Source organism: Python bivittatus, unplaced genomic scaffold, assembly GCF_059951505.1.
Source record: "Python bivittatus isolate LINGU-HERP-01145 unplaced genomic scaffold, Pbiv_v1 ctg000580_np1212, whole genome shotgun sequence".
NCBI lineage: Eukaryota > Metazoa > Chordata > Lepidosauria > Squamata > Pythonidae > Python > Python bivittatus.
Window position 1 is genome coordinate 6,931,533 of NW_028277087.1, and position 17,675 is coordinate 6,949,207.

At 42.4% G+C, this 17,675-nt stretch overlaps 1 protein-coding gene across 9 annotated transcripts in view; it reads left to right on the top strand.

The window, feature by feature from the left end:
* The window catches only part of ADAMTS10 (ADAM metallopeptidase with thrombospondin type 1 motif 10), a 60,297-nt gene that overhangs the window by 22,305 nt on the left and 20,317 nt on the right, over positions 1–17,675 (top strand). For 8 of the 9 annotated variants that reach the window (XM_015889014.3, XM_088149447.1, XM_088149452.1 and 5 more), the window contains 9 exons: positions 1,183–1,328; positions 4,716–4,759; positions 5,767–5,872; positions 8,317–8,463; positions 8,572–8,713; positions 9,717–9,824; positions 10,495–10,640; positions 10,731–10,794; positions 13,030–13,132. In XM_015889014.3, the coding sequence (XP_015744500.1) occupies positions 1,183–1,328; positions 4,716–4,759; positions 5,767–5,872; positions 8,317–8,463; positions 8,572–8,713; positions 9,717–9,824; positions 10,495–10,640; positions 10,731–10,794; positions 13,030–13,132 (1,006 nt within the window). The remainder of the gene's footprint in view (positions 1–1,182; positions 1,329–4,715; positions 4,760–5,766; positions 5,873–8,316; positions 8,464–8,571; positions 8,714–9,716; positions 9,825–10,494; positions 10,641–10,730; positions 10,795–13,029; positions 13,133–17,675) is intronic. The other variant, XM_088149453.1, reaches the window with a different exon arrangement.

Sequence of the window (17,675 nt, forward strand, 5' to 3'; positions counted from 1 at the left end):
CCATTACAGGATGAGACCTTTACAAGAACCATCGTCTTCATTTCCCCAGAGACTTAGGGCCCAGCAACATGCTGAAAAAAATTAGAAAAACTGCCTCCTGGTCACCATCTGTGAAGCTCTGGTTGAGAGCAACTTTCCCAGGGCCCACTTCAGCCTGGCAACAGCCTTTGCTTTGCTGAGAGTTCTTGGAAGTGAATGACAGACTCTGCGTTTGCCAAAATCTTTAGAATCTTAAAGAATTGGGAAAGCTGTAGTTCAAAATAGACCACACAGATGGTTCCAGATTTAATGCTCAGCATCTCTAATTAGAAGAATGTTAGCTTGGAAGATTAGGGAAGACCATAAACGACTGTGAAGAATCATCACCAATCATAAGGATAATTCTTGAACAGATGGACCAGTGGCCTGATTCAGCACAAAGCAATCTAGTTATATATGAAAGATGTTTTCATCCCATCTTTCCATTAAAAAAATTCAAAGCAATTTAGAACTATATAAAAAGAAAGAGCTGAAGAAATGCAATAACTTGAGATCCTAATAAAGAATGAGGAAGGCTGGTGTGGGTCTTCCGGGCTGTGTGGCCGTGTCCTGGACGTTTTGTTTCCTAACGTTTCACCCGCATCTGTGACCGGCATCTTCAGAGGGCAGGAGCACAGACAGGAGCAGTTCTCTCTGTGCCCAGAACTGCTCCTGTCGGTGCTCCTGCCCTCTGAAGATGCCGGTCACAGGTGCTGGCGAAACGTTAGGAAACAAAACTTCCAGAACACGGCCACACAGCCCGGAAGACCCACACCAGCCATCGTATTCCGGCCGTGAAAGCCTTTGACAATACAACGAATGAGAAAGCTCCTAGAAGGAAAGGCTCATTTAATTTCCTCACCCATGCAGGAAGTTATCCCCCAGAAAAGCCTTTCTGGACAATCAGGGACTACCCTGAACAATGTGGGAAAGGGTGAGGAGGTAATGCAGGAATATGGGAGGGAGGGGGAGGAGAATGTCAACAGGAAGGGAGTTCCAATAACAAGGTACAGTTGCAAAGAAGGCCCCATCTTATGTTCCAACAAAAGACAAATAAGAATGTGTCAAGATGCCAAGGAAAGTTCTCCAAAAATTATCCACAAGCGGACTAGTTCCTCCTAGCATCATTTATGTTCAGGCTGTCTGACCTGTCATCTTCTCCAGCCAACCCTGGAGATCAACCATCATGCTGGGAAGTCCCTCGACAGCTTTTGCAAGTGGCAGAAGGCTATTGTGAGCCTCAGCAGTGATGGGAACGCCATTCCTGACAACGGCATAGCTAACCATGATACTGCCGTTTTGATCACCAGGTAAAACCAAGTTGTGGGGAGGCAGGGGTGGAGTGGATGGGGATGAAGAGCCATTAGTGCTTGAGTTGAAATACAGTTTCCTCTCATCCTTGTAGTTTACTTTCATGAAATAAAACCTTCATGTTTCTTTCCTTCTGTTTGCTGGAATACTCCTCTGCCTGGCTCGTGTCAGCTCTGAAATCCCGCAAGGTAACCGCTGTTTCTCTCTTGCCTTTCTGGGGAACTATGTCTTTTCTTTTGCCTCCCTTCATTCTACATGTGCAGGACATGGAAGGGAAGAAAAGTATGCTAACTTGGAACATCCTGTCCTTCAACATGACCGCTTGAGCAATCGCTCATGGGTCTTCCCACTGGGTCCCTGGGGCCTATTCACAAAGCCAAGCCTTGGACGAGAACCCAGATGCCTTGTAAAACTTCTCTGTGTCTCATAAATTCCTCATATCCAGATAACATCCTGCTGTGCTTTGGAGTTTGGTTTTTTTTTGAAGGGTGAAAGGGTTGATTGGTTTGGTTTTTGCAAAAGGCACACATGTTAGTGAGTGATGAACCACCAGGAAACATACATAATTAGGGTTTAGCCAATTTGTCCATTTTCATGCCCCATTTGTAGGCCACACAAATTAGGAAGCCATTTTTGGAGTAATGGGAGGTATCAAATGGGGTGAAGTTTCAGGGAAAAAGGATGGGCTATCATCTGGACTGATAACTGCTAGTGATGCTAAGTTTGAGAGTGTTGTTTGCAAGAAGGACTTATGGGCAATTACAAGGATGGTTGATTGACAGCAATGAAATTGCAGTGGCCAAAGTTGGACAACAATTTTTCAATTTGCTTTCAAAGGAAACCTATCTAATTTGCATTTCCCAAAATACTACATGAACTGAAACAGAATCTGCCTTTCTCTGAAGTTTGCAACACAGTTTTCTTTTCAGAATTATATACCAAGAGGTGTACAGTACGGGAGCTCTCTTTTGGAGAAATGCAATGCCAGTAATGCCTATGAATTTTCATGCAGATTTCTTTTGAAAAAAACATATCAGAATGAAAATAAGACATAATGAATTTTAAATTGGCAAAAAAGAGAAATCTCACCTGAGTCCCATGTTGGCAAAGAAAAAAAGATGAGCAGGGAGTAACTTGGTGGCAATTCTCTACCCTTCCAATTAATACAGATGTTATAATCACACAGGTTTTGGAATAGTATGTCTCTCTCCTTCTTCCACAGTTATTTGGGTACATTTCCCTCTGTAAAGACATGACTGTCAGTTCCTCCCTCTCCTTCTGGCTCAGTGCAGGAGAGGAAAATTTATTCACAATTTTCTTGCTTCTGTTGGGAATCCCTGACATACCATCTCATGTCTATCTGTCTTTGATCTTCAACAGAGATTAGGGCTTTTTCCTCCTTGCCCCTAACCAAGGTGTAAACATGCTGTAGCCCCATGACATTGCCTTCATCTCATCCCTAACCCATGAGTAAGGCAGGCTTAAATCATCCTTGGCTGAAATGTTTCCCCCCCTTCTACATTGTCCAAGGGCAGCCTCAAGATATGTAAAATCTGTTAAACTCTCTTCCCCATTACTTTGGAGGAAAATCAGGGGACTGGCAATTGAGGCTGGAGAGGGATCAGCAATAAGGACAGCAACTTTCATGCCAGTATCTTTTTTTTGCTGACTCTCAGAGGGGTGGAGAGCATTAAATGGGCAGTAGGGGAAAGTTCAAGTTACCATCACCCTGAGCTGAGGTTGTGCCATCACAGAGCAAGGCCATGGAATTCCCAGGAATGCATCCCTCTCCAGGACCCACCTTTTCAATCCTGTGGATTAATAGGTCTTTGCCTCTCACAGGTAGTTTCGCAAAGGAATAGGAAAGTCTCTTGCTTTCATGTTCTGTTTGTTTTTCTCCCTGAAGTTTCTGATTCGTCACAGAAGAAAGTGAGATGTTGAATTTGATGGGTCTTTGGTCAGACTCAGCAGGGCTTTTGCTGTGTTCTTAACTGGAGTTAAATGGAACCTCCAGGTACAGAGATAGTCCAGATGTGAAGCCCAGTTTCTGAGGGAAACACAATGGAAAAGGGCTGTGGATTTTTGGTTCTGGGGACTCTCCATCTTTAGTGCTGGATGGAGTTGCACTCTCTCAGACACAACCAGGGCACAGTTTGGAGGTCCTTCTAAACTCATGGCCCCAGTTTGAAGAGCAGATAGCAACCATGGCCAAGAAGGCCTTTGCACAAATCCATCTGGTGTGCCAAATGCACCCATTCCTAGATTCGGTGGCCCTGCTCATAGTCGCTAATGGTTACTTCCCACTGCGACTATCGTAATGTACTCTATAATGGGACTGCTCTTGAAGACCGTATGGAAGCTTCAATTGGTCCAGAATGCAGCAGCAGAGGTAGTTATCAGTGCACCATGGTACACCCATGTAACACCACTACTTCACAAGCTACACTGATTCCAAGTAGGCTTCCAGGTGCAATTCAAAGTACTGCTTATCACCTATAAAGCCATTCATGGCACAGGGCCAGGTTATTTACAGGACTTCCGGTCTCCAGTTGCCGCTGCTGATCTCATGAGAACTGGCAGGGTGGGCATGTTCCAGGTCCCTTCCCTGAAACAATGTCATGTAGTGGGACCTAGGGAGCATGCCTACTCTGTCACAGTGCCTGCCCTCTAGAACAGCCTTCCCCCCAAGATTCAGATGGCCCCAACCCTGTTAGCTTTCCATAAGGCCCTGAAAACCTCATTTTTCTCTCAGGCAAAGCAATGGATGAGCCTGTCGTGAAATGGTTTCAAATTGGAATATGCTGTGGTTTTGGCCTCAGTTATCCTGTATTGGGTATTTTGTGTGTTATTAATTTCTCTGCTTTTATGTTTTTAATCATATATAAGATGCCCAGGGTTGCTGTTTGGGAGTTGGGCAGCCATATAAATGTTCTAAAATAAGCAAGCAAACAATTTGTCTTTCTGCCATTTTGGATGCTTCATCAGGCCTCTTTCTTATACCCTTGTGGAAGTTTCCATAATAGGACAACCATCATGTACCAACATAATGGTGGATGATCTGCAACAATTTAAACCAATTTCCTTTAACCCATCCCAACAGTCCAATGGTTAATTTCAGGGCCCAATTTAATTTTATTCAAATATTATATTCAGGAGATGGTTGTAAACATGCCACTGATGAAAATCCAAATATCAGCATCAAAATTTAGCATTACATTTTTCTGTACACCCCACTCACTCTGTGGTGTTTTCGTGGATTCCTTTGTTGGGTGATTATTTTCTGGGCAGTGATCCTGCAGAAACCACAGCTAGCTTAATCAGTGCAATGGAATCTGACCTAAGATTGCATTTTCCTTTGTTTCTTCTGCTCTCTCCCTTCCTTCTAGATATGATATTTGCATCTACAAAAACAAACCCTGTGGAACTTTAGGTAGGTAGCAAATCTGCCATCATATGCTTATCATTGTGGGCTGCATTATTTTTTGGATGTTGATTTTTTGAAGTGGAGAAAGATTCACCTTGGCTGGGATTGTACAACCCAGTAACTAGGCCAAAATGGGGTTTGCAGTAGCGTCTATAACAAATAACAGTGTCAACATGACAATATGTGCGTCATGATGTCATTATGAAAACTTAGTTGTGTCATGATGTATGTAAGTTGCATCATTTTCCTCATTTGTCTCTGCTCAACCCCATAGGCATCCATAGTATATGATTCAGTGTGTCACTGGAATCCTCGGCCATTTTCTTAATGTGTTGATTGATGCAGAATATTGTGTTAAGCTATTTGTTAGGGTATAGCCCATAATATGATTAAGGCAATTGTATTTTGCTTATCTGACTTAACGTTTAGCATGTTGGGTGAACGCAACCGGTTAGGTAGGTAGCCTAGTCTTCCTGTTACTGACAACTTTAAACCTAGTTTCTTTTCCAAATACGGCTGGCCTGGGAATATGTTTACATAGTGGTAGCATGGCCTAAGGAGGAGGGTTATGCAGGGGCCACATTGGGTAGGGCTGCTGGGATTTGTAGTTTAGTGCATTTGCAGAGCTACAACCACCCTCACCCATTGCTTGCAAAGGATGGCTGAATGAAAATGTTGACTCTCCCAAAATTTGCCACCTTAATTTCAAGTAGTGAACTGAGAAGTACAGGTAGTCCACTGTGGCAACTTGAGGTAGATGAAATCTCAGGTATGGGGAGTGGAGGGCAGCAATACAATACAATGGCCTTGATAATTAGTAATACAGAAATTGTGTTGTTTCTGTTTTTAAATTCTTCATCTGATGTCTATTAGCTTGACTCTAACAGATGAGCTAACTAATGAGCATTTTTAAATCATTAACTCCATTAAAAATTGGATTGGGAAGGGAGCTACAGCCATGCGGTGGGTAGACTTGGCTTCTGCTCCCCACAGTAATGTTTTGTCTTTCCCAGGATTGGCCCCTGTGGGTGGGATGTGTGAACGTGAAAGAAGCTGCAGCATCAATGAGGACCTCGGCTTGGCCACAGCTTTCACCATTGCTCATGAGATAGGCCACACGTGAGTCTACTATTATTGGGGTGGTGGAATAAGCAAACAACCTTAATGCTGCTAAATTCACCCATTTCAGGTTTCCATCTTCCTTGGGTTTCCAGGTTCAGCTATGAGGCATTTATTGCTTCATGAAAATTAATTTTCCATTAATGTTCCACTATGCCTGTTCAGCTCTTGTGAGAGATAATTAGATAGTGTTGCTATATCTGGGTTGCAAAAATTCAGCAACTGCTAGCACAGTGTTTTTCAAACTTGGCAATTTTAAGATGTGTGGCCCTCAACACCCAGAATTCCCCAGCCTGGCTTGGGCAATCTGGGAGTTGAAGTCCATACATCTTAAAGTTGCCAAGTTTGAAAAATACTGTGCTAGCTAGTAGTAAAAAGAGTTTTTGCAGTTTGCAGTTTTTGCAGTCATGTACTGGCCACCCAGATTCTTACAATCCTAATTTGGCCACCCTATATATTTAAACCACACACCCATCCCTTCTGAGTCTCCTGATCATTGGAGCCAACATGACCTTGAGAAGGAGCTAAATGGCCCATGCCAGCTTTCTCCTGTTTGCAGAGTTGTCTTCAGGGTGTGGTCAAAAAAGACAAGAGGGTCATAAAAAATGGGCAGAACTTCAATCATTGTGGCCACCATCTTCCTTCTTGACCACACCTTGCAGACATTTTTGTCTGTTTGCCCATTCATTGTCTCCTGGATGAGTCATTTGGAATTGAATCAGGAATATCAGGCAAATGCTGCTGGGTTAAATAGAGTTTATTTGTTTACCTAATATAATTCATAAAAAATCAAAACACTGTGTGATGCTGTTACTTCAGGATCTGTGAAGCACTGAAGTAGGATAAACCTTATCTGGCTTGGAACTGGAGGAAGTATAAATACAAAATGAATCTCTGTTAGTTATAACTCTGCAGGCGTTAGGGAAGACCTTCCTTCTCCAATTCAAAGGCTAGAGCAGATTGCCCCCCAAAGGGTTCTGTACATTACCTTCCCCAAAGCAATTGCAGTGTTATTTTTCCTACACAGACCTGCTGTCATGGTCAAGTCAGTTGCTAACAGATCATTTCCCCACTACTGTACTCACAAACAAACAACTTCATAGCATCATCCAATCATTGAAGGGATATAAAACCTGTGCTCATTGTTCTAGAAGATGCAAAAAATCACTAGTGGTGAAATGCAAACAGCCCCTGCCAATTAATCTGCTGTTGGTTTTGGTTAATTGGTTCTGCTGCCAATTAATCTGTTGCTGACACCATAATACCTCAATTTTTTTCCTCCTTTTTTCCTGTATTTATTTTTGATGTTGTGAATCTCCCCCATTTTGTTTTATATTGGTTTATAATGTTGCTATTTTATACTGTCTTGTTTTTATCTGTTTTTGGATTGTTATGTCTTGGAATTGTTTAATGCCATGGGTCAGTTTTACTAGGAATATTGCAATATAAATGAGTCACATACATACATGCCAGAAATTGCACAATAGAAGGAAAAGACAACTATGATAACATTGCATAGTGTCAATCAAGTTTCAACCAAGGAAACACTGAAGGAAGGGGGCAACCTCTGAGTTACCAGCTAAACCTATAATGCTTAATCAGGCAGTTAAAAACTGAGAAGCTTTATTTATAGTACACAACTTGCTTAAGTTGGCTATTTTTAATCTTCGTAGCATCATGGTGATATAGCATGTTGTGAGATCCAGCCCATTTAGTTAGTTTATGATACCAAATACTGTGAGAACCCAGAAAATGAGTTAACTCAGAAACTGAGTTAAGGAGGTTGTGCAACAAAGCCTAACCACTCAGTAACCACTCTTTGAAAGAGCTGATGCCATGATAGTGGTGAGACTAGGGATGGCCAATTAGAGTCATGAAATGTGTGAATTTCCATTCCCTCTTGCACAGGCCTTGTTTCCATTCTCCACTGGGCTCAGATTCCTCCAGGCTTTTGGGGAAAGCCATTCACTTTATCACTTTATTGTTGTATTCATCTGGATAGTGCTGATATTTAAAAGGACAAGTTCAGCAGATACTTACCTTCCGTTCAGTCTTTTGCTGTGTGTTTCAGTTGGGACTAACATCTTTTCATAGACCATCTCTTCATCTTGTAGGATCATTTGAGGGGGGGGGGTATAATTATAGAGTCATTGCCATGTCACTTTTTGTGTCTACCAATTGTCAGGTAAACGTACAATGTGTCCTGCCCATTTATACTTCTATTTTAAGGCTATAATTATGATATCTTTGAAGTTACTTCATCATCAAATTTCCTCATTTTTGGTTTGATCCCTGAGTGACATCTTTAGCATTTGTCTCTCCGTTGCATGCTGTATGACTCAAAGTTTTTCTGCATCTGATTTCCATAAGTTCCACACTATGCATATAGGGAAGGCCATTCCAGAAGTAAAAATCATGGTGTTTCTCCTTTTTGCTGTTTCCAGGTTTGGGATGAATCATGATGGTGTTGGAAATAGCTGTGGATCCCGGGGACGGGAGACAGCTAAACTCATGGCAGCTCATATTACCATGAAGACCAACCCCTTTGTGTGGTCAGCATGCAGTAGAGATTATATAACCAGCTTCCTGGAGTAAGATCTGACTTACTTCATTATCAAATGTTCCTCATCACTCAAAGCTATGATGTCCCCCCCTCCCCGCCCGCAATTAATAACTTTGCTCCTTCACTCTCCTTCTAGCTCTGGAATGGGACTCTGCCTGAATAACGCTCCACCCAAGCAAGATTTCATCTACCCAACGGTGGCTCCAGGACAAGCCTACGATGCAGATGAGCAGTGCCGGTTTCAGTACGGAACAAAATCTCGCCAGTGTAAATATGGGGTAGAGAAGCCTTCCTGCTTTTCCTCTTGATTCCCAAGGGGTTGGAGGGAAGGAATATTAGTTAGACAAGAACATTGGTCTTTGTAAGACAGGCTTTCTGTAATCAACCACAACTATTGGCAGCCATCTTTTCAAGCTACTAGTCATTTCTCTCTTTCCTGTATTTAGGTGCCCCTGTGTTGGGTCATTTCTGGTCAGTTGTAGTAATGTGCTTTTGTACCTATCAGACTGACAGCTTATAAAGAGTTGCAGGAGATGATGCATTCCTTGAAGCCAAAAAGTCATATTCCTTGTAATGATTTCAGTGTCCCTAGTGGATAGCAAATCTGCAAATGTTTTTGTTTGAATCTGCAGGAGAAAAAAACAACACAGAAACTCAGTTACATATACTGTAGAATCATAAAATCATAAATCCTAGAATTGGGATGGACCTTGGATGTCTTCTAGTCTAATCCCCTGCCCAGGGCAGGAATCTTTGGCCCAGTGTTTCTCAACCTTGGCAACTTTAAGATGTGTGGATCTCAACTCCCAGAATTCACTAGCCAGCTTTGCTGGCTGAGGAATTCTGGGAGTTGAAGTCCACATATCTTAAAGTTGCCAAGGTTGAGAAACACTGCTTTAGACCATCCGAGGGAAATGGCTGCCCAACCTTTGCTTGAAAACCTCTAGTGATGGAACCACCACAATTCCAGAAGGTAGGCTTTTCCATGTTTAATAGCTCTCACAGTCAGGAAATGTGCAGAACTTGCCCACAAAAAGATCTTTGGAGAATGTGCAAAAAAAAAAAAAATTCATATGAGCTTCCATGAAATTTTTTTAAAACATGCATAAATCAAGGCTGAAATGATTGACTCAAAATTACTTTATGGCTGGAAAAATGAGAAACTCAGCAAAATCAAAACTGGGATTCACCCATCTCTGTATCCCACCCCATTTCTCTTCTTGGCATGATCTGTTTCCCTGCTCCTGCATTCCACCAATTGTAGCTTTGTTTGTCATCCAGGAAGTTTGCAATGAGCTGTGGTGTCTTAGCAAGAGCAACCGGTGTATCACCAACAGCATTCCAGCTGCAGAAGGGACCATTTGCCAGACTAACACCATTGAAAAGGGGGTAAGGAAAAAACATGATATCAGAATTGGATAAGGATCTAACTCACTGTTTTTCAAACTTGGCAACTTGAAGATATGTGGATTTCAACTCCCAGAATTCCCCAGCCAGCATGAAGTCCACACATCTTCATGTTGCCAAGTCTAAAAAAACACTGATCTGTCTAGTACAATAAAGGCTCATTGCTCACTAATAGGGCATCTGGTTTTTGCATGCAGAAGATCCCAATTTCACCTAAGGTGGGACCAGGGGAATACTTCCACCTAGTACTATGAGTCACTGTACCAAATGGTCTAACCCAGTATAAGATGGCTTCTTCATTATGTTTCTTCATAAATCAGACCTTTATTCAGAACAATGAGAATTGGGAGCCTCAAGAAGCTGGGGTAAGGCATTGGTCAAGGACAAAATAGGACAGCTGGCATATTCAAGGCCAGTGTCTCTCAAACCTGGCAACTTTAAGATGTGTGGACTTCAACACCCAGAATTCCCCAGCCAGCCATGCTGGGAGTTGAGAATTCTGGGAGTTGAAGTCCACACATCTTAAAGTTGCCAGGTTTGAGAGACACTGTTCGGCTATAGGTAAACCAGTGGGGTTATGAATAACCACTTTGGGTATCTGCAATGCTGCTTCTATTCTTCTCTCTGTCCACCTTGCCCCCACCCTACTCAGTGGTGCTATAAGCGGGAATGCGTACCTTTTGGCATGCGGCCTGAAGGGGTAGATGGAGCATGGGGCACTTGGTCATCATGGGGAGAGTGCAGCCGGACCTGCGGGGGAGGTGTCTCCTCATCCACTCGCTATTGCGACAGTCCAAGGTAAGCGGACCGCTATCAACACCCGGGGCAGCCTCTTGGCATAGCACTGTGGGCCTGTAACCATGCGTTCTTTCCCTTTTTTTTCAAAAGGCCAACCATTGGAGGAAGATACTGTCTAGGGGAACGAAAGCGCTATCGGTCGTGTAACATTGATGTGAGTAACAACAGCAACAAACACATTTTGTAGAAATTTAGAGTCGGAAAAGCTGTTTAGGCCATCAGGTCTAACCCTCTATTCAGTGCAGGAATCCAAATTAAAACATCCCCAGACAATGCTGCGTAGCATCTGTCAGAACATATCTGGAGAGAGGGGCTCACCTCTTCCCTGGGAAATTAGCTCCACTTTTAAGCTTCTCTCACCACTAGAATTCTTTTTTCTAACACTCAAGTGGAATTGGCCTTCCTGTAACTTAAAACCATTATTCCATGCTCTGCACACTATTCCATGTGATAGAGAATATTTTTGGCCTTCTGCGTGACATTGTTTCAGGTACTTGAATAATATCACACTCACCCTCCTCAATCTTCTCTTCTCTAGGCCAGTGTTGTTCTCTAGGCAACTTGAAGATGTGTGGACTTCATCTCCCAGAATTCCCCAGCCAACATGCTTATTTCCATCCCCATGCATCTTCTTTGCCCTTCTCTGAAACAGTTCTGTTTTCTCTGAATCCTTCTTAAAGTGGGTGCTCAGAACCAGACACAATACCTAAAATGGCATCTGAACAATACTTCCTATGGCTTGAAAACTACTTCTTTGATGCTGCCTAAAATTGTATTGTGCTATAAGGAATTTTGGCTTGGCCAGCTGGTGGGAAGTCATAGTATAAACTCATAGGTCATTTTTTGTTGAAAGACAATTTAGCATATTAATCCTTGCTCTGATTGTTGTTTAATAATGTGGAGTTGAGAATTTACCCTGTTTACATCTTTCACTATGCCTGCTCCAAGTGTTCTCAAAGATGCACCAAACCACATTTATTGCCCCCCCCCAAATATTTTAAAATTAAAAATCAGTTTTAGATAGTCTTTGGGGGAAATGATAATCAAATTACCCTTTTAAATGGCTCTGAGAGAAACTAGCTTTCCTATGTCGTATATCCTCAGAATATACTCATCAGAGATTGGCTGTGTTCACACAAATGCTTAACCAGGGCAGTTAAAAACTTAATATCCACATTCATACAAAATGCCAAGTGTGGTCAGTTTTAACCTCAGTTAGTTGCAAGGGGTTTTAGGTTTGCATTTATGTTTTCTTGTTTTGAGGCAGTATATTGTATGAATCTAGCCTGCTTGATTATGGTTCAATCTATTATGTGAACCCATAAAACTGTGTGTGTACTCAGCCATTGAATGCCTTGTATGTAGCATTTTTTTAGCTATAATAGTTAATAGTCACAGATAGATTTCCTTTTGATATGAATGTATCTCAGTGCAAGAAAAACCTTGCTGGAGACCCTGCATGCATGCATTCATTTATTCCTTTATCAAATTTGTCACCACCCATCTCATTAGAAAGCGACTCTGGGTGGTGACACACTTCAAGGCTGAGCTCACCTATCCTATCAATCAAATATTTTTATGTACTGTCGAAGGCTTTCACGGCCGGCATACGATGGCTGGTGTGGGTCTTCCGGGCTTTACCAGGATAAAAGAACACGAAAGACACTGCAGACTACAGCAACCAGAAAAATCTGCAGTAGCTGAACATGCTCTCAAGCACACTGGACACAAAATCCTATTTGAAAACACAGAGATACTGGACAACACCAACAGCCACTATACCAGGCTATACCGGGAAGCCATAGAGATTCACAAACACCAGCACAGTTTCAATAAAAAAGAGGAGAGGCTACCAATCCTGAAAAATACAGCCTGCAAAAGGTCAACGAACTCAGCTCAACCACCAGGACACGTGAACAGTTCACACAATGAACTTGCTAATCACCCCCAGCAGCCCCTTGTTAACAATTCAGTAGAAGAAAAAACCCTGCCTAATCCCCAGGAAAATACACACAGATGCTGACACCAAAACAAGCAGCCACTCAGTAACCCAACCCCACCCACACACACCCATCCCCCCAGATCTCTATAAATACCCACAGAAGGGTCACTTCACCCTGGGCACAGAGAGAACTGCTCCTGTCTGTGCTCCTGCACTCTGAAGATGCTGGTCACAGGTGCTGGCGAAACATTAGGAAACAAAACTTCAAGACCACGGCCACACAGCCAGGAAGACCCACACCAGCCAAATATTTTTAGTTCACCACAACAAAGTTTTTGGCCAGGAGCCAGAATTAGCTTTTACATGCATTGATGGACATAACCATGCCCAGCTGTTGGTAAAACTTCTGGTATTTTCCTTTCTTCCTTGATCCCCACCCTGCCTCAGGATTGTCCCCCGGGGTCAAAAGACTTCCGTGAGCTTCAGTGTGCTGAATTTGATCACATCCCCTTTCGGGGCAAATATTATACCTGGAAGACATACCGAGGGGGTGAGTGCAGCAAAAAAAGTGTTTTTTATGCATGAATATTATGTAAAGTTTAGCACTCAGGGAATTGAAACTGCTATTAGCATATCTAACAGCTACTGTCTGGTTTCTATCATGGTCTGAAAACAAATGATGTGTTCCCAGTAGGATTCCAAATTACCTGGTCTTGTTTCCAGTATAGACTCAATGGTTTCTGGTTTTTATATTTACATTTTGTGTAATACAAAGACCTACGCATGTGCTGTTTGTCCAGATTCCTGCTTTATGGAGCCCTTTCCCTGAAAGATTGAGGATTTGGGGTGTGGTTTTCAATATGACCATATCAGGATTCACTTTGTGATGTGTTTTGCTGACGCTCAAGAGTGCATATTACACATCAGTAAAACAAAACACAAAACAGGCTTATATTGCTTATTGCTATTTAGAGGTGTTTTTTTTTAAGGGTTCTTTTTAATAGAGTTCTGAGGTCCAGCCTGGGAGATGGCCTGGAAGAAAACTGAATTTTTAATCTCTTATTTCACCTACAGCACTTATTGAGTCTTAATGTCTTATCAGTTAAGCAGTTTAAAGGCCAAGAGGTACCATTGTTGGGCTGTGCTTAGGGCATCAGTTGGCCTTAATCCGGCTCTGCAGGCAGCAGAGAAAATGACTTCCCTCTTCATCCTTAGATCAGCGTTTCCCAACCTTGGCAGCTAAATAGCAATAAGCAATATAAGCCAATTACTTACTTATAAATAGGGCAATAGAAAAAAGGCAAATTTTCAACATTTTTAAAAGGATTTTTAAATAACATTGCTATAAGGGAAAAATGCAAATACAAAAATGTATTAGAAACTGGTGTGGCAGTGAAAGAGTTAAGGGCATGATAGTTAGGGGGGGAAACTCTGTGGTGCCCTTTTTTCTTAGTGCCCAAAGCACATGCTTATTTTGCTTAATGGTTAATCCAAGGCAGGCTGCCAGTGCTCATGTGATATGGCCAACCAATACACAGATTTCAACTCCCAGAATTCCCCAGCCAGCAAGGTTGGCTGGGGAATTCTGGGAGTTGAAGTCCACATATCTTAAAGTTGCTAAAGTTGAGACACACTGCCTTAGACAGACATGGGAGAAAGAAGGCAGGACAGGCTAGCCCTCCAAATCAACCATTCTTGTTGGTGCTTTTCCAGGCAGCTCCTATTTTTCAATTCTGATTTCCGATTCCAAAAGGAGGCACAATGAGGGGAGTGCGGAGCTCAGCCTTTTTCAGAGATTTAACCCACAACCTTGTGTGGAATTTTGCATTCCCCCCACCCCCAACTTATAAATATCTACAAGGCAGTGGACAGAGACAAGGGAGAGAAGACATAGGAAAGGCTGAGGAGCAGAAGGGAGATAGGGAAGATTGTCAAAAGAGCTGATGATTTCTCACTGTGAATGAGCTAATTCCTTTGGGACAAAAGCTATGGGATGGAGAAGCAAAAAATAGGCTAATGAAAACAGTTTTTGACATCCTAGAGCAGTGTTTCGCAACCTTGACGACTTTAAGATATGTGGACTTCAACTCCCAGAATTCCCCAGCCAGCAAGGTTGGCTAGGGAATTCTGGGAGTTGAAGTCCACATATCTTAAAGTTGCCAAGATTGAGAAACACTGTCCTAGAGTGTTTCTTCTGAGGAAATCATGATTCACTGCAGGAAATAGGCATTCACAATTCCCCAGGTAAAAGTAAAGCAAACAGAAGGAGGCTGAACCCTTCTGGTATCCACTGACATTCTCAGAAATTCTGAGGGCATTCTAGCTAGCACTATTGCAGCCTTCATTCCCCCTATGGAAAGGTTCAAGAAAAACTTGCAGCACCCAGCTGTCTAAAGCGTGCCCACCCAGATATACTTTGTAGAATTTTAAAGCTGGAAGGAATTTTGAAGGTCATCCAGTTCCCTGCTCTGTGCAGAAATCTTGCAACTTCAGCATCCCTGGCAGACAAATTTACAGCCTCTGCTTAAAATGCCTGCAGCAAAAAAAAGGCCATCATTTTTCAAGATAGTCTGTTCCAGTGTCAAACAGTTAATATTAATAGGAAGGTGCTCCTTAGGTTTAGCCCAGTGGCTGACCTGCCATTTCTCCCCATTAGTTCTACTCCTGCCCTATGGAATCACAGAAAGCAAGTCCACATTTTCTTCCCCTTAACAGCTATTAAGGTACAGTAATTGAAAAAACAGCATTGTGTTTTCCTTTAATTTACTGTCCTGCAGACTAACATTCCTAGTTTTTTAAATTATTCTTTGTAGGGCTTGGTTTCCCAACTTATCACCATTTTTGTCATTTTCCCCTAAACATGCTCAGCTCCTTAAACCTGGTCCCACCCCTTTTTGGAGAGTAGACTCTGGCATATGGCTCAAAGGTCAACTGTGAGCCTTGGCCAAAAAAAAAAAAAGCTGCATATCCTGGCTTACTTCCTTCAAACTGAGATTCCTTTCCACTCTGCCATCTGTTTTTGCTAAACGCTCAGACTCAGCCATTGAGCCAAGCCACCTCAGAGACATCTGTTAATGAGCTCCAGGTTTCTCAGCTGCTAACCCTCTGAAAGAGCTGAGCAATGCTGAGCTCCAGGGAACCAGAGCTGAAATGAATTTAAAGAGTTGTAAGGGGACAGAATGATCTTTAATCAATTCTCTTTGTTCAGATTTATAGGCATGACTTCAAATTTTGACTCTCCTAGTCTAAAGGAGTTATACAGCCATATATATATATATTTAAAAATTAAAAATAAGTTATTTATTTATAATTATAACCCTTCCAATTGCTGATAAAATAGCCCGGGTTCACACAACACACTTAAGCAAGTCAGTTAAGGGTCCAGAGAGTGGCACATACCTGCTTACCCTGTTGCAGCAGGGGGGACTTTTAATCCAAAATAATATCAGGGCAATTGTGAGTCAAACTACTTTCTCCCAGTCAGCTGTTTTGTGCAAACCCAGGAACCTAATCAACTGTGGGATAATGACCAGCTCCACCCAATCAATCACAAAAAGAAATGACACAGAACTATAAAGCAGCTGCAAAAACATGGCACTTCATCCCACAATTTGTTTTTAGGTGCTAGCAATGCAAAACAACATCTCTCTCAAATGTTGATTAGCTGCAGCACTAAAGCCCCATCCACTGCAGCCTGGCTGTCCAATGAGAACAGGCTGGCTTGTACTGTCTTGGCATAAGGGTTGGCAAACAGGATCAGAGGAAGTGAGCAAGGGTGCTATTCCTTGACTTGGTTAATCTGATTGTTGGCTACTAGATCTACCAGCTATGACTGGTTGGTAGCTAACTGGGGCTGTTTTTAAAGATGACCCAGAAGTTACAGCTGGTACAAAATGCAACAGTCAGACTACTAATAGGGCCACCCCCTCAGGGTACAGCAACCCTGTTCTTGAAGATGCTGCATTTACCAACAGGCTTTTGGACCCAATTCTAAAAGCTAGTCATTACCTTTAAAAGCCCTATACGTGCAGCACATCAGGCAATACCTTGCCAAAATAGAATTCTCCCATCCAGTAAAGAAATCTAAAGAGGCCCCGTTGAGGGTCTCCCTCCTGGCAGGATACATGGAGTTCAACCAGATGTTAGACATTCTCAGCGGAGGCTCCAACCTTCCTTGCATTTTGTCAGCAAGTTAAAGCAGTGCTCTGTCAGCATGCTTTTGAACTCTAGTTGCATCTGGACATCTATCATAAGTAGTCAGTTACTGATCGCTTCTACTTGGTATGATGTTAAATTTCAGCTTGGGGTAGGTTATAAACACTGTTAAACAAACCTACAAACTTGTTGCGTGACTACAGCAATTCAAATTTCTAAAAGTTCCACTTCCTTGTAACCTTGGTTTGTGTAAACTGCTAGGCCCCATAAATAAACCATGTTATGGTTTAACATGATAGCCTAGTTCACACAACTTGCTAAAACAATGGCTGGGTTCTCTCAATACATTGAACAACAAATTCCCCAACCCCATTTTATCTTAGTCTAAATTCCCCAGTCCCATTTTTGCCTAATTGTGTGAACCCAGCCACAAAAATCTGTCATGCTATCAGCCTACCTATATGCCAATTAATTTGGAATGCATTGTAAAGCTAACTCACGGTCTCTCCATGGCCCTCACTCCCTGCATATCTTTAACATGCTTAGCATAGTGTTGCCTCTATAGTTGTGAGTCAAGTTCACTTCTTTAGTCCAAGTTAGTCAACAGCTTAGTGCAAAGAGTACAGGTAGTCCTCGACTTCCAACCACAATTGGGACCGGAACTTTTGTCGCTAAGCAATGCAGTTGTTAAGTGAGTCATGCCCAATTTTATGACTTTTTTTTGCCACGGTCGTTAAGCGAATCACATGGTCATTAAGCAAATCCAACTTCCCCCATTGACTTTGGTTGTTGGAAGTCCCTTGGGAAGGTAGCATGACCTTCCACATGACCCTGGGACACTGCAAACATCATAAATACATGCCAGTTGCCAAACACCCGAATTTTGCTGCAATGGTTGTAAATGTGAGGACCAGTCATAAGTCACGTTTTTCAGTACT